This window comes from Xenopus laevis, chromosome 2S, assembly GCF_017654675.1.
Source record: "Xenopus laevis strain J_2021 chromosome 2S, Xenopus_laevis_v10.1, whole genome shotgun sequence".
NCBI lineage: Eukaryota > Metazoa > Chordata > Amphibia > Anura > Pipidae > Xenopus > Xenopus laevis.
In genome coordinates, this window is record NC_054374.1 from 5892069 (window position 1) to 5918076 (window position 26008).

At 39.1% G+C, this 26008-nt stretch overlaps 1 protein-coding gene across 1 annotated transcript in view; it reads left to right on the forward strand.

Moving 5' to 3' along the window:
• The window catches only part of cpd.S (carboxypeptidase D S homeolog), a 39940-nt gene extending 23795 nt beyond the window's left edge, over window positions 1-16145 (forward strand). The window contains exons 10-21 of the mRNA XM_041583329.1: window positions 80-222; window positions 1169-1338; window positions 2768-3085; window positions 6731-6926; window positions 8421-8556; window positions 9780-9929; window positions 10195-10290; window positions 10385-10449; window positions 10581-10712; window positions 12568-12753; window positions 14073-14172; window positions 15533-16145. Coding sequence (XP_041439263.1) covers window positions 80-222; window positions 1169-1338; window positions 2768-3085; window positions 6731-6926; window positions 8421-8556; window positions 9780-9929; window positions 10195-10290; window positions 10385-10449; window positions 10581-10712; window positions 12568-12753; window positions 14073-14172; window positions 15533-15759 — 1919 coding nt within the window. The 3' untranslated portion in view covers window positions 15760-16145. The remainder of the gene's footprint in view (window positions 1-79; window positions 223-1168; window positions 1339-2767; window positions 3086-6730; window positions 6927-8420; window positions 8557-9779; window positions 9930-10194; window positions 10291-10384; window positions 10450-10580; window positions 10713-12567; window positions 12754-14072; window positions 14173-15532) is intronic.
• Window positions 16146-26008: the final 9863 nt, after the last annotated feature.

Below are 26008 nucleotides of genomic sequence, written 5' to 3' on the forward strand. Positions count from 1 at the left end.
TCAAATATTCTCCTAATATTAAAAAAATATATATAATATATTTTTGGTGAATAATTCTGTACATTTTCTTTCTTTGTAGGTGGAATGCAAGACTGGAATTATCTCAACACAAACTGTTTTGAAGTCACAATTGAACTTGGCTGTGTGAAATACCCAATGGCTGCGGAGCTCCCTGCTTACTGGAGAAGCAACCGCCGCTCTCTGCTGCAATTCATAAAGCAAGTAAGTTTGAAGGAAAAACATAGCAGCCTTTGACATGATTTCATTCAGTTGGACTAATGTAGAAAAGATGCCTAAACACTGTCTGACCTGCCGTAAATAAATATAATTTTTTTTTTTTTACACAGACATACATACATACGTCCTCCAATTTATCCAGGAAACCATGATACTCCAATAAACCACCTCCCAACATCCTTTACTATTTCAATATAATGCACCTCTGTTGTAACTAGGGATGCACCGAATCCACTTTTTTGGATTCGGCCGAACCCCCGAATCCTTTGTGAAAGATTCGGCCGAATACCAAACCAAATCAGAACCCTAATTTGCATATGCAAATTAGGGGTGGGAAGGGGAAAACATTTTTTACTTCCTTGTTTTCTGACAAAAAGTCACGTGATTTCCCTCCCCGTCCCTAATTTGCATATGTAAATTAGGATTCGGTTCGGCCAGGCAGAAGGATTCGGCCGAATCCTGCTGAAAAAGGCCGAATCCTGGCCGAATCTCGAACCGAATCCTGGATTCGGTGCATCCCTAGTTGTAACATTGTTCCATAGTGAAGTGATGGATTCTGGGGGGTTGAAATGCCCATGGATGCTCTTACGGTTTCTTTCCTTTACAATGACAAAACTCAACATAGACGGCACTTCTGGACAAAATTTAATATAGCAGGTTGCTGGACAGAGACCTAACGCGTTTCGGGATCTACTCCATTAATCATAGGTACCTATGGTTAAGGGAGTAGATCCCGAAACGCGTTCGGTCTCTGTCCAGCAACCTGCTATATTAAATTTTGTCCAGAAGTGCCGTCTATGTTGAGTTTTGTCATTGGATACAGTGGGGACACTGAAGACTGAGCACCTGGCAAAGGGAGGAATTAGCGGTGAGCTTGAGCGGTCTCCCTTTTTTTTATTTTGTTTCTTACTTTCAGTTCTTTCGTTTACAGGTGCACATTGGTATCAAAGGATTTATACTGGATGCAACTGATGGAAGAGGCATACCGAATGCCACCATAAGTGTTGCCAGCATTAATCATGTAGTCACGTCCTATAAGGATGGTGATTTCTGGAGACTTTTGGTCCCAGGGGCATATAAAGTAACAGCCTCAGCAAGGGGGTAAGTAATGCTTCCACCAACCTTTGTACCATCTGTTTTGTAAGTTTATTTATTTTCAATACACTTGGGCATATTTTATTATGCTGTGTAAAATGAAACTCGCTGAAAAAAAAAAAAACGGTGTAAAATAAATGGCGAATGTGTGTGCAATTTTACTCCATGTGAACACCAAATTTGGCACCGTTATTTTACATTTCTGTCGAAAGTCACATTAGAAGAAATGTGTAAAAATGTTACGCCTTTTAGTATATGTTAAATCATGGCAAATTATACCACCGTTTTTTCACAGCATAATAAATATGCCCCTTAACATATATCCTAATTTGAGGTGTATTTTGCAAGGCACCCTACTTACAGTATATGACATTGAGAAGCAGTATGGCTAAAGTTGAGTGGCAATACTCCTTACCATTGAAAATATACAGAACTACAAATACATCAACTACCTTCCCAGGATATTCAGACAGTGAACATGGCTGGAGAAGTGCTGCCATAAATTGCCATTTCTGTTACCTTCATAAGCATAGTTTTTCACTTGGCAAAAGCAGTGCTGCCACAATGTTACTATATGTGCACTTTAGATTATAGCTGCTGTGCATCCACCAGCAACCTGGTGTAATACAGTGGTGGATGCACTAATCTGTGATAGACCATGAACATTTTTAGATTCTGGGGCAATGTGTCTTGCAAAATATTAAATGTTATGAGCGTTTGAGACCCTGTTGTTTTGATTTTAGTCTTTGTTTCGTGAAAGGCTGAAGGTAACTTTTGAGTTGGCTTGTGTTTGTAATGGTACTAGCCATGTGTCTTTGTGGCCCCGTCCTTTACACCAGACTATGCATGTGCCTTTCTTTGTTTATTGGCATTTTAGGATATTCACACTCTTCAGACGTTACTGGACCCCTCTTACTGGACTTAAGGTGGCCATAGATGTTACAATTATGATGTTTCCTGGAAAAGATCTTTCCAAGAAAGATTGTTTGCTTCAATACACACATGTAGAGCTGAATGGTCAGATATACATATAGAAATAATAGAATTGTACCTGTATCTGACCATTCAGCACTAACAATGGCCAATGCCTTCAAAGGCACCCAATCAAAATTTTCCGCCAGCCTGATCGATGAGCCGACCGTTATCAAAGTCTTCTGCCTATATACTGTCCACAAATCACATTGCGAATATTTATAATAGGCACGGCTGATAAATGACCCCAGTGTGCAAGATTATTTAGTCTCAAATCCATCCTCCTTGTTTATTTTGAGGATGCACAAATTTGAAATGAAAAACCTGAGGTGTTTAACGTTATGAAGCTTAGGCTGGCTGCATAATATTTTGCACAAGTGGACATTTTATAATATAAAGTTTAATGGCGTGTACAGCAGAAAGGGCCTAGAAATCTTGTGCTAATGGCTTTTATTTCCCTTAGATATGTCCCTGTCACTAAAAACGTCAACGTCACAGAGAGAGAAGCTGCGTTGGTAAACTTCACCCTTGTTCGTTCAGGGGCAGACTTCCACAAAGAGGATAAAGGAAAACCATTCATAACTGAAGTAGAGAACCCAGATCCCAACACTAAAGAGTTTGAGACACTGATAAAGGACCTCTCGGCAGAGAATGGCTTAGAACACTTTTTAATGTCCACCTTGGTGGATATCGATCGATTCCGCTACAGGCCTTATAAGGATTTGTCTGGGTTTCTCCGTGGCCTGAACCTTAATTACCCACATATTACAAATCTGACCAGGTAAAAAAAAAAAATCTACAGTTATACAATACTATTTAAAAAAAAACAAAAAACCATTCCTTGTTGATGAGATGAACTATATTAGCTGAATATTTTTATTTTTGCGTTAATAATAAATATAAATAAATTATATATAAATAAATTATATATAAATAAATAATAATAATTAAATTGCAAGATGAAGTTCTTCTGGCTACAACATTGATAGCAGATCCGATTACTTCTGGCGCCTGCTAGTGTAAAGTCCTGGTGAAGATCCTAACTGGCATTAACTGGCAAAACATTGTTTGCTAATTAAGTGATACTGATGCTGTTTAGTTACTTTTCACAGGATTGATTCTGTATTACACTCACCTCCCAAAGTCCTGGCTGACTTGAAGCCATTTACCATTCTTCTCTATTTGCCACATTAGCAATGCATCACACAGAACTTTTGTGGTGGTTTGTGTGCCGAAGATATGGTTATCCTTGGTACCCCAGCCTCTCTGATCTTTGTTTTCACCAGGCCCAAACTGGCAATCTGTAGGTTCTGGCAAATGCCAGAGAGGCTGCTGTAAAATGCCATAGAATGTCACTATTAAAGGGGTTGTTCACCTTTGTAACAAATTGACAAATCTAACAGTTCACATGAATAGAACAAACTTTTCCATAGAAATAGTTAACAGAAAAAGTACAGTTCAAGAGATATTCACCTCAGAAGTGTCCCTGTACTAATCCTTCAGTTCCACACAGACCCTGTGCTGGGAGGGGGTCACTGACCCCCAAAAACACTACAGTGTTCACTTCCTCTTCCTTATATGACATCACACATTGTACTGGCAGCTAACTTAACTCCTATTGGCTATGTCTGCTGTCAATCTGCCACTGCTTCCTGTGCTGGGGAATTTGAGCAGCATTCAGGTACTGAAGAGAAACTGTTACAAGTTTGTGAGAGGGAGGGGGAGTGTGGGCTGTGTGCTGCAGAGACTTCAACTGTACAGATGGGGGGATCGAGGTGCTTGGGACCTGGAGTTTTCCAGATAATGTATCTTTCCATAATTTGGATCTTCATACCTTAAGTCTACTAGAAAATCATGTAAACATTAAATAAACCCAATAGGCTGGTTTTGCTTCCAATAAGGATTAATTATATCTTAGTTGGGATCAAGTACAAGGTACAGGTATGGCATCTGTTATACATAATGCTTGCGACCTGGGGTCTTCCGGATAGCAGATCTTTCTGTAATTTGGATCTTAGTGCTAGAAAATGGTGTAAACACTAAATAAACCCAATAGGCTGGTTTTGCCTCCAATAAGGATTAATTATATCTTAGTTTGGATCAAGTACAAGCGACTGTTTTATTATTACACAGGAAAAAGAAATCATTTTTAAAAATTTGAATTATTGGATTATAATGGCTACTATGGGAGATGACACTTGTACTTTTTCAGAAATATATATATTTTTTTTTTTGGGGGGGGGGGTCCATGTATTATTTTGTGTATTTACTCATAAAAAAGGTAAAATATTTTTCTGGTATAGATCCCTATATCATGAAAAATATAACTTTTTAATTTTTTGGTATTTAGAGCTCTAAATCTTGTTCCAGAAGTGGAACACTTAAAAAAGGTATCGTTTTCCTAGGTAAATCACCGCCCCCCCCCCCCCGGGAGAGCGCACAAAATGTTCAAAAAATGTACCTGCCCTCATCACTGCTCTGCCGGTCACTTAGGGCTGCCACCTCACCCTTTTAAAACCAATCACATATGAAATCCACAGCCTGCATGGCTAATTAGCAACTCATTTAGATGCATGATACATGGCTGCACAGAAATCAGTTCAGTCTGCAGCATCTAAATGAGTTGATAATTAGCCATGCAGCCTGTGGATTTCATATGTGTTTGGTTTTAAAAGGGTGAGGCGGCAGCCCTACTGTCCCTGCTAGATGTGTAAGTTACATACGTTTCTAAGCAAGTCACTGCTGGTTTTGTTGCAATTTTGTAAATAACTGACATTATGCTTAATGCCAAAGGTTGCCAAACAATGTTGCTCCTTCCTTTTCTGCAGTATTTGTCTGCATGGCTGTGTGATTGTTACAAGGCAGGTTTGTTTATATGCTGCGTCTGTTAACCTCTGCCATTACAATTGAGTAATCAACCAATGACCATTCAAATTATGTGACTGGTTACAGTTCACAAGCACCCAATAAATTACTAGGAGGAGGGCAGTATCAACATCCAATAGGAAACAAGTAAGGGCAAAGCCTGGGCATGATGATGTCATCATATAGGAAGTTCTTGGTGTGTCAGGTTCAAAATAGGCCACTCCCATCACTTCAGAAAACTGGTCAGAGAGACAGGAGAAGGACTGAGTTAATAGGTATAAAAATTAGCTTTACAATGGCATTTTTACTTTTTGTTATGGAAAATGGTTTTTCTAACACATTGAGAGCATTGTTAGTGGTTTCATAAGATTTGTACATTGAAGGTGAACAACCCCTTTAAAGGAGAATTCAACCTGTAGTTTAAAAACCCCTCCCCCCCTACCCTGGGTAGACCACCCTACCTGCCCCCCCCCCAGGCAAATTCCCCTAATTTTTTACTCACCCCTCCGTGCAGATTCTGGCATCAGAGTTCACGGCAGCCATCTTCTTTCTTTCTGCCTTTTTCTGAAGTTTCAGCGCATGCGCATAAAATTCTGATCCTAAAACACTGCACATGTCCCGAAAGTCACGAAATATTTTCAGAAATTTTGGTGACTTTCGGCGCATACACAGTTGTTAAGGACCGGAAATTTACTCCAACTGCGCATCCACCGAAAATGCTGTCAATACACGAAGATTATCAGAGAAGAAGATAATGGCCGCCGTGAACTCCGAGGCCAGAATCTGAGAGGTGAGTAAAAAAAATTGGGGACATTTGCCTGGGGAGGCAGGTAGGCTGGGGGGGAGGAGGGAGGAATGATTTTTTTTTAATTTTTTTATTATGGGTTGAATTCTCCTTTAAGTGGGCTGCTGGGGGGCTGTTTGGGACTCTCTGTACTTGCCAGGGCCTATTTTAACTCCATCCAGACCTGGTTTTCACTGTCCCTAGGCCAGAGTTGTGATATATGCCTAGAGGCACATTTATCAAGGGCCGAAATTTCCAATTCATGTGAGTTCTTAAAACTCTCATAAACTCGACCCGTCAAAATTCGACCAATCTCCGAAAAAACTCTTATCAGGAAGGCTGCAAACATCATTAAATTGATCCCTGGATCTCTCTCATTGACTTACACAGCAATTCGGCAGGTTTAAGGTGGCGATTAGTCGAATTAGAGTTCTTAAAGGGCAAACTATGATAAATCTTGAAATTCATATTAAAACTCTAATCGAGTTTGGATAATTCACAATTCGAATTTGAGAGTTTTGACCAAAACAATAATCGAAAATTCGAATTTTCACTTTGACCCTTAAGACTCAACCAAAAGGCACAAATGACCTCAAATTAGTAACCAAGTCCTAAACATAATATTAAAACAGGCTAATATAAGGCTAACTTATTAGTAAGTGACATTACAATTGTCACTGTTCTTCATTCTAATAATGATGTTGCATTAAAATGCAGCTGGTTTATACTTATATTAATGTTTGCTATTTCTCTGGGGATTTTTTTTCTACTTCTCAGCTTGGGTCAGAGTGTGGAATTTCGGCACATATGGTCCTTGGAAATCTCCAATAAACCAAACACATCAGAGCCTTCAGAACCAAAGATCAGATTTGTTGCAGGAGTTCATGGCAATGCTCCTGTGGGCACAGAACTTCTGTTAACATTCGCTGAGTTTCTCTGCCTAAACTACAAAAAAAGCAGCGCAATCACCAAGGTTGGTTTATTTATAGGTTTTATTTATATCTAAATATATTCTGCTAAAACCTTGGAAATCATAAAACAATTTTAATTGCTAGATAAAAAAAAAAAAAAAAAAAGAAAAGTAGGACGGCATATAGTAAAAAAAAAAAAAAGCTCAACAAAATCAGCTGAAATGCTGTAAAGACATAACCTAAGCAGAGTTAAAGAAACAGTAGCACCAAAATTTTAAATTGTTAAAATAAAATGTAGTGTTTCCCTGCACTGGTACAACTGGTGTTTTTGCTTTAGAACCACTATTATTGTGGTATACTATAGTTATAAAAACTACTATAGTTAATATAAACAAGCTGCTGTGTAGCCATGGGGGCAGCCATTCAAGCACAGGATACACAGTAGATAACAGATAAGTACTACTATAGTTTATATAAACAAGCTGCTGTGTAGCCATGGGGGCAGCAACTCAAGCACAGGATACACGGTAGATAACAGATAAGTACTACTATAGTTTATATAAACCAGCTGCTGTGTAGCCATGGGGTCAGCCATTCAAGCACATGATACACAGTAGATAACAGATAAGTACTACTATAGTTTATATAAACAAGCTGCTGTGTAACCATGGGGGCAGCCATTCAAGCACAGGATACACAGTAGATAACAGATAAGTACTACTATAGTTTATATAAACAAGCTGCTGTGTAGCCATGGGGGCAGCCATTCAAGCACAGGATACACAGTAGATAACAGATCAGTACTACTATAGTTTATATAAACAAGCTGCTGTGTAGCCATGGGGGCAGCCATTCAAGCACAGGATACACAGTAGATAACAGATAAGTACTACTATAGTTTATATAAACAAGCTGCTGTGTAGCCATGGGGGCAGCCATTCAAAGCACATGTTACGTAGAAGATAACATATGCACTCTGTAGAATCCCATTGTATTCTATTATAGAGCTTATCTGTTATCTATTAATTAGCCTGTGCCTTTTCTCGCTTTTAAGTTTGAATGGCTGCCCCCATGGCGACACAGTAGCCTATTTATTTAAACTATAGTAGTGTTTCTAAAGCAAACCCATACCTTTTACCAGTGCATGGCAACAGTACATTATAATTGAATAACTTTAAAATGCTTTTATTTTTTGTTATTACTGTTTATTTAAATTGAACCATTGCCTTTGAAATTTGATAATCTTAAACTGTGCACTTACTTTCTTTCCAAATAGATTTTCATTGGTTCCACTTCATTAGGCAATCGCATTTTATTGTGGACACAGACCGGTCCTCCTCCAGATATCTCCTTTTATAGCAACACTCCTTTTCATAACTTTCCTTAATAGACAGATTTTCCATTATCTAATACAGCAACTTGATTTAAAAGTTCCGTAGAATTTTTTCTTTACCTTGCTAATATCTTTATCCCTAAGCACAATAGTAGCATCTGCAGTAATGTGAGTATATTAATCACGGGTAATATTATCTCCCTGCCCTTTTCCTTGTATTTAGCTCATTGACAGAACAAGAATTGTGATTGTGCCCATGGTAAATCCTGATGGACGGGAGAGTGCAAAAGAGAAGGAATGCACTTCGACTATAGGACAAAACAATGCAAACGGCAAGGATCTGGATATTGACTTTATAAGTAAGGAAATTGTTTAGGAAAATATTGAATGATAATTAGCACTATTGAATTATTATAGGACTATGCTCAACTTTGTTAAGGCAAAGTGTGTACCCACTGGAGCTTACTGTGCCACTTTTTGGATGCAGTAGAAACTTACATTGGGATCACACCTGAGGTTCCTCTGCAGCAAAGCCCAAAATCACACAATTTAATCTCTGAAGTGGTTCTCTAACCCACTCCACAACGTGGTTTATAATGGTGGTACTTAAAGGATCAGTAACATAATTTTTTTTTTATTAAAAAATTTGCTGGTGTAGAACGAAAAAAAAGCTACAAAGACATATTAAACTTTTAAAATCGCTAAGTCTTTATCAAGAAATAACTTACCGAAACTCCGCTTGCGCTCCTCTTCAAAAAAGGCGACATGGCGATGATCCATCGTGCGGCGCTCGATTTCTCCTCCCTGGCTATCTCCTATACGGAAAGCAAGGAGAAGAAATGGAGCGCCGCATGACAGGAACGCCAGATCGCCTCTGGGACCTGAACAGCTGTTGAGAAGCTAAGCTTAGGGGTCGTCACTAATTATCCAGCAGAAAATGAGGTTGGTCTGTAATATAAGCTGATGCTACAGGTTTGCTAATTATTCAATTCTGATGCTAATTGCACTGGTTTCTGTGCTGCCATGTAGTAATTAGGTGTATTAATTACTAATCAGCCTTATATTGTGACATTTCTATTCTATGTGTACTGTATATTGTGAGTGGCTCCCTAAGCTCAGTAAGTGACAGCAGCACAGAGCATGTGAATCAGTGAATCCGCAGAAAAGAAGATGGGGAGCTACTGGGGCATCTTTGGAGACACAGATCTTTACTGCTAAAGGGCTGTGGTTGCCTTGGGCTGGTACAAAAGCACAAAACCTAATGTACAACATTTCTAGCTACTTCTTTAGTTTAACGTGTCCTTCAAACTGTTCCCTAGCCAAATTGCATGGTGTAGCTGAAAATAGAGGCAACTGGGAAGAGCACTCGGCAATTCTGAAAATGTCTCATCCTTTTATTAATAGCCACAGATTTGAGAACGTTAGTTTTATGCATGGTTGTCTTGCACAAGAGCTTCATGTATAGCAGCTCTATATGTTAGTATGTACAACAGCCCTTTGCAGTAATCCCTGCTGATTAAATAAACCATTTTTTGCTAACTAAAAAGTGTTACCAAGCACATGCCCTGATTTTGTTTGCTAGGTAACTCTTCTGGACCTGTGGGAGAGCGAGAGAAAGAGACCAATGCTATTATCGATGGTCTCATCATGAAGCAGGATTTTACCCTTTCAGTTGTACTAGATGGAGGATCTATGTTGGTCACTTATCCGTATGATAACCCAGTTCACACAGGTGAGAGAGCTTAATGGCTAGGCCAAAGTTATTGCAGAGTACAGGCTAATGACAGTTTAGCCCAGAGTTTTGTATTTTGAGCAATAATGTACTTGTTTTAATCAGCAAATGAAACCTATTAATACCAAAAGTAATAAGTGGCCACTTTGTCTCATTCCGTTTCAAGACTTTACATTAAAGGGGAACTATCGTGAAAATGAAAATTTAAGTTATGTTAAATACCATTTAATTTTCCTGTTTTCTGGTCACTTTTTATTTTTTGCAGTGGAGAATAGAGATACTCTGAAATATTTGGCTTCTATTTATGCAAATAATCATCCTACAATACATATTGGACGTCCTGGGTGTCCCAACATGTCAGGTCAGTAGAACAGGCAACGGCCTTGGCTCTTTGCTGTCCAAGAGAGTTGCTATTGCTTTATTATATCGTATTCTCTTTTTTTTTTTTATTTCAGATGAGAATATCCCTGGAGGAGTCATCTGTGGTGCTGAATGGAGAGGTCATCAAGGAAGCATGAAAGTAATGCCTGTTTAACAGCTTTGTCTTGCATTGGTTTATATCTATAAATGTACCATGCAGCATTACCATTTGATTGTGTTCATTGAAATGAAAAATACCATTTGACTGATAATGTGATGATCATTTTTCAGGATTTCAGTGTCATTCATGGCCAGTGTCCAGAGATCACAGTGTACACCAGTTGTTGCTTTTTCCCCAGTGCTTCGCAGCTGCACTCACTTTGGGCAGATAATAAAAAGGCACTTCTTAGCATGCTTGTGGAGGTAAGACATAAAATCACAGCCATTCTGTCTTTTCTGTATGGATACACCGAATCCGGAATTTGGGTCTGGATTCGGCCAAATCCTTTTGCCAGCTGAACCGAATAATGCAAATTATGGGCGGGAAGGGAAATTGCGTGACTTTTTGTCACAAAACAAGGAAGTATACATATGCAAATTCGGATTCAGAATCGGTTCGGGCGGGCAGAAGGATACTGCTGAATCCGAATTCTGCTGAAAAAGGCAGAATCCAGGAAATTAGAATTCGGCTCGCGAAGGATTCGTGGTTGTCAGCTGAATACAAAATAGTAGATTCGGTGCATCCCTTATTTTCTTAGTTAAGAAGATGGCATTGAAGACGACATATAATCTCTCTTCTAAATTAATTTACTGTTGCTCTTCTGATTCTTCTTTTCCAATGTACTTTTATTTTCAATTTATTTATTGGTAATATTGAAAATGTGTAACCAATGCAATTCCTGCTGTTCAGCCCGTGTGAGGGCAGGCAGGACCACAAAAGCTGGATTTACTGTTTATAGAGGTATAATACATTATAGTTTAAGCAGCAATTTCATTGATCTTCATTTTCTAATTATTTGCCTTCCTGTTTTGTCACTTCTCACCCTGAAATTTGAAATACTTTCTGATTGTTGGGGTCATTGATCTTTGAGGCTAAAATGTTGTTGTTGTTGTTGTTACAGTTTATTACTTCTCTTTCTATTCTCTTTTCTTCTTTCCAGTTTTTCATTCAGACCTCTGCTTGGTTGCTTGGGCAAACTGAACCCTAGGTGCTGAGATTCCAAACTAGAAAAGCTGCTGAACAAAAAGCTAAATAATTCAGAATCCCCAATTTTTTTTTTTTTTTTAAATGAATACGAATTGTCTCAGAATATAACTGTCTACATCATACTAAAGATAAACTACTCCTTTAAAGCATTTTTCCAAGCTTGTATTCACCAGCATAGTTGCATTGACATCAAGAATGCATCTGAAACAGCAGAAGTAAATGAAGCTGTTCATTATTTACTTGCTGGAGAACATTATTATTTGTTTTGTAGCAGCTGATGGTTTTAGGCATGGCAGGTTCACTTTAAGAGACACAAAGAAGTAGAGAAGCTTACAACGTAAGTGGAAACTGAACATGTAAAAGAAGCAGGGAAACAGTGAGGATTTTAACATTTACATTAATAAGTGATAGTACCGCATATACTCGAGTATAAGCCGAGGTACCTAATTTTACCTCCAAAAACTGGGAAAGCTTATTGACTTGACTATAAGCCTAGGGTGAGAAATGCAGCAGCTTCTGGTAAGTTTCATTCAAAAAATTGAGGGTTTCTGCTCCCATTGGAGATGCCGGCGACCATTCTTGGACGCCGGCGAATATTCTTGGAGACTATTCTCAGGCACTGGCGACTATTCTTAGGCGCCGACTACTATTCTTAGGCGTGAGCGACTATTCTTAGGTGCGGGCAGCTATTCTTAGATGTGGGCGACTATTCTTAAGCGCCGGCGACCGTTTTTGCGCTTGACCCGAATATAAGCCGAGGTAGAGTTTTTCAGCATATTTTGGGGGCTGAAAAACTCGTCTTATACTCGAGTATATACGGTAACTGAATACTGGCACCATTGCTCCTCTGTGCTCTACCAATATCCAAGCGGCTGAAAAGCTAACGACTGTTCAATGAGTTTACGGCAGAGGCAAGAGCAAAGTGTTTTGTTTTCTTTGCTTAGATACCTGTATATTTTTTTCTTTTTGTCAAGTAGTAAAATAAGACAGTAGGTGGTGTGGAAGTGCAACATTTTTGTGTGTCATTATGTGCTGTGATCTGCTTTTCACACGAGTGTTTTCTTCTTTCAGGTCCACAAGGGTGTGCATGGGATTGTGAAGGATGAAACTGGAAAGCCTGTCCCCAAAGCTGGCATCATTATAAACGATGGAGTAAAAGTCTATACCAAAGCAGGAGGCTTCTTTCATGTGTTACTTGCCCCCGGATTCCATAATATTAACGCCATTGCTGAAGGATATCAGAAGCAGCACACTCAGGTTAGAACAGATAATTGCTGTTCATTGATACAGATGATCTGTAAAGATTTCCTCTTTGTATTCAGTATTACCGTATATACTCGAGTATAAGCCGAGTTACCTACTTTTACCTCCAAAAACTGGGAAAGCTTATTGACTCGAGTATAAGCCTAGGGTGAGAAATGCAGCAGCTTCTGGTAAGTTTCAATCAAAAAATTGAGGGTTTCTTCTCCCATTGGTGGTGCCAGCGTCTCGTTTTTGGATGCCGGCAACCATTCTTGGAGACTATTCTTGGACGCCGGCGACTATTCTTGGACGCCGGCAACCATTTTTGCGCTTGACTCGAGTATAAGCTGAGGTAGAGTTTTTCAACATATTTTGGGGGCTCAAAAACTCGGCTTATACTCGAGTATATACGGTATTTGAGTGTGATTTTTGGATTTGTTCTTTCAATCTTTGTTTTTGGTTTTTAAGCCACAAGCAGTGTGTAAGTATACTGGTCATAGGGTTGAGAAATGCAGCAGCTTCTGGTAAGTTTCAATCAAAAAATTGAGGGTTTCTTCTCCCATTGGTGGTGCCAGTGTCTCGTTTTTGGATGCCGGCGACCATTCTTGGAGACTATTCTTGGACGCCGGCGACTATTCTTGGACGCCGGCGACTATTCTTGGACGCCGGCGACTATTCTTGCGCTTGACCCGAGTATAAGCCGAGGTAAAGTTTTTCAGCATATTTTGGGGGCTCAAAAACTCGGCTTATACTCGAGTATATACGGTATTTGAGTGTGATTTTTGGATTTGTTCTTTCAATCTTTGTTTTTGGTTTTTAAGCCACAAGCAGTGTGTAAGTATACTGGTCATGTACGTAAGAAATTTTTTTGGCTGTGATTTAGGGAAGGACACTGACCCTTATTTAGTAGGTCTGCCAGTCCCATGAGCTGGAGGTTACCGTGCTCTTGTCCCTACCATTCATAGTAAAACCATTCCCATTCCAGTTTGACTCAGCAAAACTTCAATCCATTTTAACAATTGCTCAATGTCACTTTAACTATCTCTCCAGGGGCACATAGACAGGTGCAACCCCTAATATTCATATTTTTTTTTTTTTTTCTACTGGGTGTATTTCTCTGTGCCTGTGAGTAGAAAATAGCACTGTTCTCATCTGCCTTACACAATAATTTGGCAAGTTGGGTATATAACTTAATAACTTAATAGTGGACTATTCGATTTAAACCTACTGGCTTGGTATGGTTCTTCATTTTTTCTTTTTGTGGACTGAGATGTGTATAAAAGATGTTAGCCTACCTTGCACACAATACATAAGAAACATCTCTTTTGTTTCAGGTTCTCATACGACATGATGCTGCAAGTTCGATAGAAATAATATTCAATATGGACAACCGCATCTTTGGCTTGCCGAGGGAGCTTGTTGTAACTGTTGCGGGTATGGAAGAACAATTGTCATGCAAACAAGTCAATGACGCACTTCATTTACCTGAGGATAGTTTCGCAGATGGAATTATAAGCTGCCATGCCATGTGTTAGCAACTGTTGTATGACTAAGGATGTCCAGTTTTCATTCGATTACATCTTAATATACAACTGCATTGCTAAACTTGATTACTCTGTTATTTAGTCCTGTTAAGGGTTCTTAATTCTTTAGGGATTGTTTACAGAGGATATTTTGAACATTGCTGGGATCTCGGCTATATTGTTTGAGAGAAATTAAGAATGTCTCCATTTCATTACATTTCCGTGGCACGGTCACCGCTAAACCTATGATTCCAACACCCAAATACGGTTTATTCTAAGCAACACTGCCATTTGTTATTCGTAAATTTAATTTCTGAAGCAGAATCTGTCTGGTTGTTCACATTCTCTGCACAATGTTGCAAACCAGCTGATAAAAGCTGTTCACCTACATTTATTTCTATGGTAAACTGGACCCTAGAAACCACATAACTTTAAAGGAAAACTATACCCCCCAAACAATGTAGGTCTCTATTAAAAGATACTGAGTTAAACAGCTCATGTGTAAAACTCTGCTTCATGTAAATGAACCATTATCATAATAATAATATACTTTTTTAGTAGTATGTGCCATTGGGTAATCATAAATAGAAAATTGCCATTTTAAAAAATTAGGGCCGCCCCCTGAGATCGTAAGATTCACTGTGCACACATACAAACCACATGTAAGGTCACATGAGCCAATTAACAGCCTTTTGCTTCAACACTTCTTCCCGTTACAGTTAGAGTTGTAGTATTTCTGGTCAGGTGATCTCTGAGGCAGCACAGATAGAGTCACGAAATGGTGGTTCAAGGCAAGAGATGTAAAAGGGCAATATTTATGTAAATATATATTCCAGTTTAATAAGATACTTTAATATGTCATTCAATTTTATATAAACTATCTGTTGCTTAAGTATTCATTTTGGGGTATAGTTTTCCTTTAAAACCAATGAAAACCTATAATCAATGTGTATTTGGAAAAGTTGTTTGGAATTATATATTCTTTCATTACGCAAAACATAAAAACAGTTTTTTTGTGCAGGACCTCTTTAAGTAAATAAGTTATCAAATGATATTATCTTCACAAATATTATATAGGGTTCTCAGGCATAAATATAAATCATCCCTGTCCCTTCCTTTATCTTTTGATTTCTCTACGTGGCTCTGTTTCTAAACCTAAATGTTATATCCCTGTTGATGAGATTTTTTTTTAGGATGTCCTATATGTAAGTAGCTGTGTGCACTATTCTTTGCCATTTTTATAGACTTGTACATACTCTCTTTATATGCAGGTGCTACTATGTCAGCCCTTTTACTCACAGCCTGCATCATCTGGTGTGTATGTTCCTTAAAATCCAACCGGCACAAGGATGGATTCCATCGACTTCGACAGCACAACGATGAATACGAGGATGAGATCCGCTTGACGTCAACTGGCTCTAAAAAATCTCTTTTGAGCGATGAGTTCCAGGATGAAACGGACACAGAAGAAGAGACACTGTACACCAGCAAGCATTGACTGCACAGAACAAGTTCAACTTAAGACTGGATCCACCAGCAGCGGGGTTAAACCCCACCGCCACTAAGCTGAGAACTGCCCGTATCGGCCGTGGAATGCAGTTGCAGATACTACCTGCACATTTGCCATTGATCTTCACTTCCAAAAACCTCTTTTGTGTTAAGTGCTCTTTAATTTGTATATGATATATTTTTTGTGCGTGCCTGGCTGGGCCCAGAGGTGTGCTCAAAAACTTTCATTGTGAAAGATTGTCAATAGCCTCTCAGAGGCCAACACGGGATAATTATAATTTATTGCAATACCTGGCAGGTGCTTTTCTGAGCCTCCCACAGATATCTCCGTTGTTAATGCATCTTACTAAAGAGAAAGTTGACTTTCAAATTTAAGATGGTTTCATTTAATTTTTCTCCTCCCTTGATTTTGTCTTCTGCTGGAATAAATCCCAATTATCACTGATGCCTAAAGAAACAGAAGATGGATGTTCAGCCAGGATGCCGGCAACACTAACTATCACAGATTACACAGCAGACGCGTTTCGGCCTAGACATCAATTATCCCTGTGTCCATTAGCTGACTTCATGCATTTTAAACAGATCCGTCCTTAAATTTTTCTAAAGTGAACAATGGTTTGGCCATCAAATGTCTTGGTACTGGCATCCATTATGTCACCCATTTGATGTGATGAATGTTTACAAATGTTCCTCCCAGCCACTTGAATAGACTGTAATGATTGTTGTCAACACATTAGTTAGACGACTAATTGCTTTTTGTTTATTTCAGCCCATTTAAAGAACAACTAAAGCTCCTGACCAAAAAAATACCTATTGCTTTATGATGCGTGCAATCAAACACTTGGTCAGTATTAGGCCAGACTTCATGATCACTTGTTTGTTTTGCCTCTGTAACCATCGGCTTACATTGCAATTGCTCCAAAGCTGCCAGGCCAAAAAATATATATAGCTGGAACATTTATAGGGAATTCATTTGGGCTTAAATTTCATAGGCCTTCTCATAGGCATCCACTAGTATCTAGATTGCACTTAAAGGAACAGTAGCAACAAAAAATGAAATTGTTTTAGAGTAATACAAATATAATGCAGTTTTGCCCTGCACTGGTAAAAAGGGTGTGTTTGCTTCAGAAAATCTACTACGTTACTATAGATAAGTACTACTATAGTTTATATCAACAAGCTGCTGTGTAGCCATGGGGGCAGCCATTAAAAGGAGAAAAGGCTCGAGTTACACAGCAGATAAGCTCTGTAGAACATAATGGTGTAATCTGTTATCCACTATTTAACCTGTGCCATGTAGCCTTTTTTCAGTTTCCACCATGGCTACACAGCAGCTTGTTTATATAAACTATAGTAGTACTTATCTGTTATCTACTGTGTATCCTGTGCTTGAATGGCTGCCCCCATGGCTACACAGCAGCTTGTTTATATAAACTATAGTAGTACTTATCTGTTATCTACTGTGTATCCTGTGCTTGAATGGCTGCCCCGTGGCTACACAGCAGCTTGTTTATATAAACTATAGTAGTACTTATCGGTTATCTACTGTGTATCCTGTGCTTGAATGGCTGCCCCGTGGCTACACAGCAGCTTGTTTATATAAACTATAGTAGTACTTATCTGTTATCTACTGTGTATCCTGTGCTTGAATGGCTGCCCCGTGGCTACACAGCAGCTTGTTTATATAAACTATAGTAGTACTTATCTGTTATCTACTGTGTATCCTGTGCTTGAATGGCTGCCCCGTGGCTACACAGCAGCTTGTTTATATAAACTATAGTAGTACTTATCTGTTATCTACTGTGTATCCTGTGCTTGAATGGCTGTCCCCATGGCTACACAGCAGTATGTTTATATAAACTATAGTAGTACTTATCTGTTATCTACTGTGTATCCTGTGCTTGAATGGCTGCCCCCATGGCTACACAGCAGCTTGTTTATATAAACTATAGTAGTGTTTCTGAAGCAAAGACACCAGTTTTACCAGTGCAGGGTAACAGTTCATGATATTTCCATTACTTTAAAGCACTTACGGTACATTATTTTAACAGCTTCAGGGATAAATAGTTCATAGGGCAGCTGTACTTCTAGACTCGTATAGCAGCTGACTGACAGGTCTAAAATGCCATGATATAATGCAATGAAGATTTTACCTATAATTTTGCATAAACGCTTGCAAGATGGGATTTACGCAAAACCGCCTGTGTTGACTATTTTGCCGTCATGTTTTAGAAGTGTGCGTATCCCTTTAGGCTTTGCATGCTCTTACATGAGTGTATAACCTAATGCATTCAAATAGTGCAATTCTCAAAGCACCCCAAATGTAAGCAGTGTGATATTGCAATGGGGAACATTAGCTTCCTTCTCTGACTCTTTGCTAAAGATGCACTACTGTTCCTACTACACCATTCCTACTACACCATTATTTGAACCTTTATAGAGGGCTGCTTTCTGAATGAAATTTAATGTGGTACAACCCTCACTTTGATGTTACTTTGTGATGCCATTTCATTGCAGTATACTTTTGTTTTTTTGTCATATCTAGTCTGATCTTAATGGATTTAGGTGTAACAAGAGAAAAGCTTTGGACTGATATTCACTGAACTTGTACACTATGAGCTGCCAAATTCTACTGCCTTACTTTGCTACTTCTCCACCTGCCCAGCAAGGAGATGTCGTTAATCCTACATGCCAGGAGAGCAGCAGAGCTTGCACTTTTTTGGAGTGTTTGTAGGAGATTTATGTCTTTGGTATTAAAATATTTTTCATGGGGCACAGCAGGGGAACTATATGTCTCTATGCACTTTTAGTGAAGACTAAAGACCAGAGCTGAAACATCTGAAGATTTTGCTTATTTATTACTGTGTATATTTGATGCTAACAACTGCTTTGAGCCTGAGATATACAGATCAATCAGCCAGTGTGTGGCTTTCCAGCTCCTGCTTGCAGTTGCCCTTACATAGTGATGCTAGTAATGGGAAACTGAGCCTGTTCCTGTTGCCACAGGCTGCCTTTCTTTGTTCTGCTGCTTACATTCCTAGTGCTGCTGAACGTTCAGCCAGAAATATTTATAAGTAGTTTTTATCTTCCCCTTTGCTATCCCTCTGTTGTACAGTTTAGAGCTCATACCCTATAGCTTAAAGGGGTTGTTCACCTTTAAAGGAGAACTAAAGAAGTAGGTAGAAATGTTGTACATTATGATTTGTGCTTCTGTACCAGCCCAAGGCAACGACAGCCCTTTAGCAGTAAAGATCTGTGTCTCCAAAGATGCCCCAGTAGCTCCCCATCTTCTTTTCTGCTGGTTCACTGCACATGCTCTGTGCTGCTGTCACTTACTGAGCTTAGGGAGCCACTCACAATATACAGTACACATAGAATAGAAATGTCACAATATAAGGCTGATTAGTAATTAATACGCATATTACTACATGGCAGCACATTGCAGTCTCTTATTCAAATCAATGCATGGTTGCTAGGTTAATGTGGACCTTGGCAACCGGATTGCTAAATTTACAAACTGGAGAGCTGCTGAATGAAAAGCTAAATACCATATATACTTGAGTATAAGCCGTCCCGAGTATAAGCCAACGTACCTAATTTTACCTCCAAAAACTGGGAAAGCTTATTGACTCGAGTATAAGCCGAGGGTGAGAAATGCAGCAGCTTCTGGTAAGTTTCAATCAAAAAATTGAGGGTTTCTGCTCCCATTGGAGGTGCCGGCGTCTCGTTTTTGGATGCCGGTGATCATTCTTGTATGCCGGCAAATATTCTTGGAGACTATTCTTAGGCGCCGGTGACTATTCTTAGGCGCCGGCGACTATTCTTAGACGCCGGCAATTGTTTTTGCGCTTGACCCGAGTATAAGTCGAGGTAGAGTTTTTCAGCATATTTTGGGGGCTGAAAAACTCGGCTTATACTCAAGTATATACGGTAACTCAAAAGCCTCAAATAATAAAAAATGAAATCCAATTGCAAATTGGCTCAGAATTTTACTTTCTACGTCATACTAAAAGTTTGTTTAAAGGTGAACATCCCCTTTAATGCATTGCTGTTCAGTTATTTCCATGTAGTTCGTGGCTTATGTGACTTGTGCGCTGGATTATCCAAAAATGATGATGCCATACAAATAATTATGTATAGCCTTTGTGCAGGATACAGAGGACCACAACACATGCCCTGTCTTAATGTTTGCATGGAGCATTCCCTCTACTTATTTTCATTTTTATATAAATAAGCAGCAGAGTCTTCCTCCAACACCAGAGCTGACACTTCATAGATGCTGTTGCACTACGGCTATATCCAACCGTAGACCTATCTGTAGGTCAACGAAATCCGCAGGTCCATCCTTGATATGTTGGAAAGACTCCATTTAATTGTGCCTTTAAAATAATGCAGAGCATTTCAGGAGATCTAGTATCCCTTTGTCAGGCTCATAGGAACCGACAAGATGGAGCCAGGTTCCCATGATGCTGTGCAGTGTGATCAAGCAGCGTTGTTGTATATAAAGAGGCAGAAGGCTATGTAAAAATCAAATAAAGATGTCTGGTTTTGTGCCGTCTTAGGCTCAGATCATTTTATGAGATACTTTCAATTACTTTTGCATTGACGATTAGGGTAATTGTGCGGGCCCTATAGGTGCACCCGGGGATCAGACAATTATAGCTCAATAAAGCTCACTGACAAATTCATAATATAATCTAATACCAGGGTGCTCTGCTCACAAGCTAGAACTCTGTGAATTGCTCCCTGTGCTTTAATAGTAGAAGCTGCAAAAAAAAGAAAAAATGGCCCAACGTTTGCTAATTTTGCCCAGGTGCAGTAACCCATAGCAACCAATCGGCAGGTTGCATTTAATTGTTACCTTATTGTTTTCTATGGGTAACCTGGGCACATTTATATCATTATAGGGTTTGTTTTATGGCAACAGGCTGATATGCCAGTGGCTTATGCCACTTATATGTGCTTGCCCAGCCTATCTATAGAATTGCTCCTGTGTAGCCCTCAACAAGACATGTTTGCCTGGGCCTATCCTTTTAAATCTTTAAGGGGCAGATTTATCAAGGGTCGAATTGAACATTTTAATTCTAAGTTCGAATTTTCGACTTTTTTTTTGGTCAAAAGTGTCAAATTCAACTAGGGATTTATTCAAATTAAATTAGTTTTTTTTTTAAAAAAAAAAATTAGAATTAGATTTATCATACTCTGGCCCTATAAGAACTCAAATTCGACTATTTGCCACCTAAAACTTGCTGAATTGCTGTTTACGTCAATGGTAGAGGGTTCAATTTTGAGTTGTTTGCAGCTTTCCTGACCGTTATATTGTGACGTCTGTGAGATCCCACGCATTCAATGTGTAGCCCAGGAGTATGTCCCGCCCAAAGATCCTGAATTAAAGGCAAAAGCCGTGCAGTATTATGTCCATTATCATTGCCAGTAAGGCCCCTTATTTTACATCTCTCTTTGCTATAACAATATGTGATAACTCCTGAAGTGCCTTATTGCAGTGACTGCAGCACCTGAAGCATTTGGGATACAGGGGCGGTGACAATGCTGCTGTGACTTTGTACAACAAAGATGTTGCCATGCTTTTAAATGCCTTTGTCTTTGCTGAAAGAAACAATGTAAAGAGAAACGTCATGACATTTTGTAGTCCTTGCAATTAACTCCCGTCTGTTACTGAACTTGTAATTAAATGATGTTTTGCTTTCAAGCAGCTGTACAGCCTTCCTATGTTGTCACTGCTTCATCTTTCTTATGTGGGGGTAATACTCTCTCATTCCATTGTTCTATTCAAAAAAAGGCAGGATAGACTTGCTATTTGTTAGGAGACTTTGGGGCTTGAAAGGGTAAAAAGTTTTAGGGGGTTATTTATTAAAGTCAGAATGACAAAAATGCAAAACAATAGAGTTTTTTTCGACACTAAAATCCGAATTTTTAATGAAAAAATGTATCAGGTGATGGTCTGTGATCTGTTGCAATAAATCACCATTCTTTTAATCCGGAGTGCTGCCTTTCATTTTCTCTGAGCAGGTCTAATTACAGTAGGAACGCTGCTGGCGGAGCACCCGGGATATCAAATGGAGCTGCATTAAGGAGAACACACAAGGGTATGTGTAATAATTTTGCAGGCTGAGAGAAACATCTGCTCAGTCCCCCGGCTCCATTGATTTGTATACGATTGCCCCTGAGGTCGGCCAGGAGATGCTTCTTTTCGGATATTTGGGTTGACCTCCGCTTCAGTTCCACGGTGTGTGTGACTGCAAAATAGACTGATTGGATTTAAATCAATGGAGCAGGGGCACTGAGCAGATCTGCTTCTCTCACCCTGGAAAAATGTTATCAAAATGTAAAATTTGAGTTTTCCAAAGAGTTTATAGAGTTTTTGCCTATTGTTTTTGTCGATTCAAGGAAACTGAAGCTCTTGCATGTCTATTTCCCAGAGATCTCTTGCACTTAGCTAGGCTTGCACATGTGCTTTATAGTATATAATGTTCTGAGTTAACTCTACTGCAGCCTTTAAGTGGTTTCTGCTGCCCCAATATATATATATCTATATATATATATATATATCTATATATATATCTATATAATACACAAAAGCCATGAATATCTTGTAAATTATATCCTTATAAACGGTGAGTAGTGATGTCATCAGTTATAAACGGTGAGTAGTGATGTAATTTCTGTCACATGACTCACTAAAATTTGTGTATTATAATTAATAAAGTACCCCCAGTTGTAAAATATGAGGATATTATAAGTTACCTTGGAGTTCCATGACCTGTATAAAAACACTCGGCCTTCGGCCTCGTGTTTTTATATGGTCATGAAACTCCTCGGTAACTTATAATATCCTTATATTTTACAAGAGGGGGTACTTTATTCACTATATATTTATTCAGTGATTTCAGCAGTATCCCAGACATGATGATGGGCACATAATCATCATCATTGATTGAGATCATATCATTAAAATGCAACTTGGGTTTTTATGCTTTGGTATCTCCTAATAATAAAACATTATAGATATATGTCTAATTCAAAAGTCAAAGTAAACTTTATTGTCATCTCAGCGGTATACGAATACACAGTGAGACGAGACGACGTGGCTCCAGCTATTACATATAAATGAAAAAATAATAGAGTTTTCCTACTGTATTCGCTGGAGCACAGTTAGCCGCTGCAAGTCGTGGCGCCGCCGTCTAGAGGAATAGATAATCTCTTATAAAGCTATTGGTTTTACTGACCGTTAAAATGATTAAGCAGCCAAATTGGAAAGATTATTATTGTTATTATTAACATGTATTTATATTGCGCCAACATATTGCGTAGCACTGTGTTGTCCAAGGGTTGGTGGTGTAATAAATGAGAAGATAAAGAGCATTATAAGATAAAGTGTGAGAAGCAAATGGGGGTAAATTAGGGTAACCAGATCTAAAAAATCCACCTAGAAGGGCCACACTGATTGCAGTTTAATTTAAAGGCAATCCAAGGCATTTATGAGATGTGTCCCTGAATTTTCAAGTTATCTGGTAACCTTAGGGTAAACAGGGTATAGCAGAAACGATTGGGGAAGTTAGTGACAAAGGTGAAAGAGGAATGTATTAGAAGGGCAGAAGAGTGAACGAATGGAAAGAAAACACATTTCTGGGCATAACTGAGCATATGCTCTAGAGCAGTGATCACCAACCAGTGGCTTATTTTTGAATTCCTGGGCTTGGGGGCAAGTAGGCTGCCAGTCTACATAGGAGCTACCAAATAGCCAATCACAGTCCTTATTTGGCCTTTCTCATTCTTGTGTTGCTGCCCAGCTCTTTTTGAATGTGGCTCATGGGTAAAAAAGGCTGGGGACCCCTGCTCTAGAGATATTATGTGAATTCCCAGGGTTCCTCCATGTCCCTCACCCAACTCCTGGAATCTCATCCAACCAGGGCCATCAACAAATGGGCACAAACGGGAGTTTTGCCAGGACCCCAGTTAGGTCTCTGCTCCCTGTATTCTCAAAAATATAGGAATAATGATTGTGCATTAAATCGTATCAGTTTGACTTCTTCTTGTTTGTTTGCAACAAACAGGTTGTAATTAAGAGGAGGTACAGACAGGTACAGTATGACCAGAGCATGAGGACTACAGTGAACTGAAGCCCCTAAACTTACCTGGAGTATTTAGTGCAATTTTAGTACATTTTGGCAAGGTTGCAACCAAGTCCACGGGTCAGATAACGTGGGCAACGACAAATAACAGAGTGCAGAGAGCTGTGCTGCTAATGAATGGGTTACTGACCTGTGATTTGCTGATGTCTGCATGGGACTATTGATCACATTAATGGGTGCTGTGCTGATCATGACGAGAGCCTCATTCACCTAATGAGGAATAACGGCGCAGGCTTTCTGCCTATTCTTCCTATTACTGGTCAGGAATCTGCAAAATGAGAATTGATTGTGCTGTAATCACTTTTCTATACAAGTCGTCTCTGTGCTGATGGGGACCATTCATTATTGTCTGCAAGTGGAAAGGAGTTATGGGGAAATAAAGGTGCAGAGTAGGTAGTATACCAAATAACAAAAGTGCAGATATTCACAGTGTATATTTCCAACCTGCAGCCCTCAAACTATTATTATTATTAGTATTATTATTAAACTGCAGTTTCCCTGCCTCCCTCAAACAGATAGTAAGTCCTGGCATGGCCATTACTCTCTGCCACTCCTGAATCCATTTGGGAGAAAAGGGTGATGTTTAGTCCCTCCCATCCAGAGAAAAAACTATCTTTGAACATTAAATAAACCCAGTAGCAGGGGCATACTATACAGGCAGACCTCGAGGACCTGCGCATAGGTTAGATGCCTATATGATAAAAAAAAAAAAAATGACTTACCCTGCCGCCGAATGCTTTTCTATTAAATCCGGCAGCAGAATTGGAGGTAGAGTCCTGCGTGGGTCGCATTATAAAAGCATATTTAATTCTAAGCAACTTCACAACAGAAATGAATTACAGATCTTTTATGATTTTAAATCAATTTATTAACATATTTGATATTAAAAACAGTATCAGGGATGTCTGTTACTATCTCTGCACTGCTGGTTCCAACCACATGTACCAGTAAAACAGGCTGCAAATGCTGCAGTTGTCAATTCTCCTCCAACTAAGACACAATTCCCACAATGTCTTGTATGTTGTATGATAAACAGACCTGTAAATATGGAGAATAACAGGCACAAGTGGCAAATGCAGTTTTAGCGGGAAGAGACTTGTTTATTGTATACTTCATAAATACACTCTGATAAACATTAAAATATATAGAGACATATTAAACTCAATGATGAGCCCATCAGCAGTTTAATCACAAACTGGGTCAGAACAATGGCCGGGGTCAGTATCCAGGTCATTGGAGTGTTAGAGGAATAATAGAGAAATGCAGGATGAAGGAGAGAAGCAGGGAATAGAGGGCAGATGACTGGATGGTGCTGAATTATTATAACTGCAGGAGAATATGAGTTTCTTATTAAAAGTCTTTAATACTTTTTCTTTAATACGATTTCTCCTCCCTGGCTATCTCCTATAAGGAATGCAGCGAGTGCCGCACGATGGATGGCCGATCGACTTTTCTGAAGAGGAGTGCAAGTGGAGTTTCGCTAAGTTATTTCTTAATAAAGCATACTAACGAATTTTTTTTATAAAAATGTTTTGCTATTACTGGTCCTTTAAAGGAGAACTAAAGCCTAACTAAAGATTAGGTAGAAATGTTGTACATGATGTTTTGTGCTTCTGTACCAGCCCAAGGCAACCACAGCCCTTTAGCAGTAAAGATCTGTGTCTCCAAAGATGCCCCAGTAGCTCCCCATCTTCTTTTCTGCTGATTCACTGCACATGCTCTGTGCTGCTGTCACTTACTGAGCTTAGGGAGCCACTCACAATATACAGTACACATAGAATAGAAATGTCACAATATAAGGCTGATTAGTCATTAATACACATAATTACTACATGGCAGCACAGAAACCAGTGCAATTAGCATCAGAATTGAATAATCAGCAAACCTGTAGCATCAGCTTATATTACAGCCAGGGAAGCTCATTTTGTGCTGGATAATTAGTGACGAGCCCTAAGCTTAGCTTCTCAACAGCCAATCAGAGCCCACTGAGCATGTGAGTGTCACAGACACTTTCCAAGATGGTGACCCCCTGTGACAAGTTTGAAGTCCTGGATCATTGCTGCTATTGACAAGCTCAAACTTTAG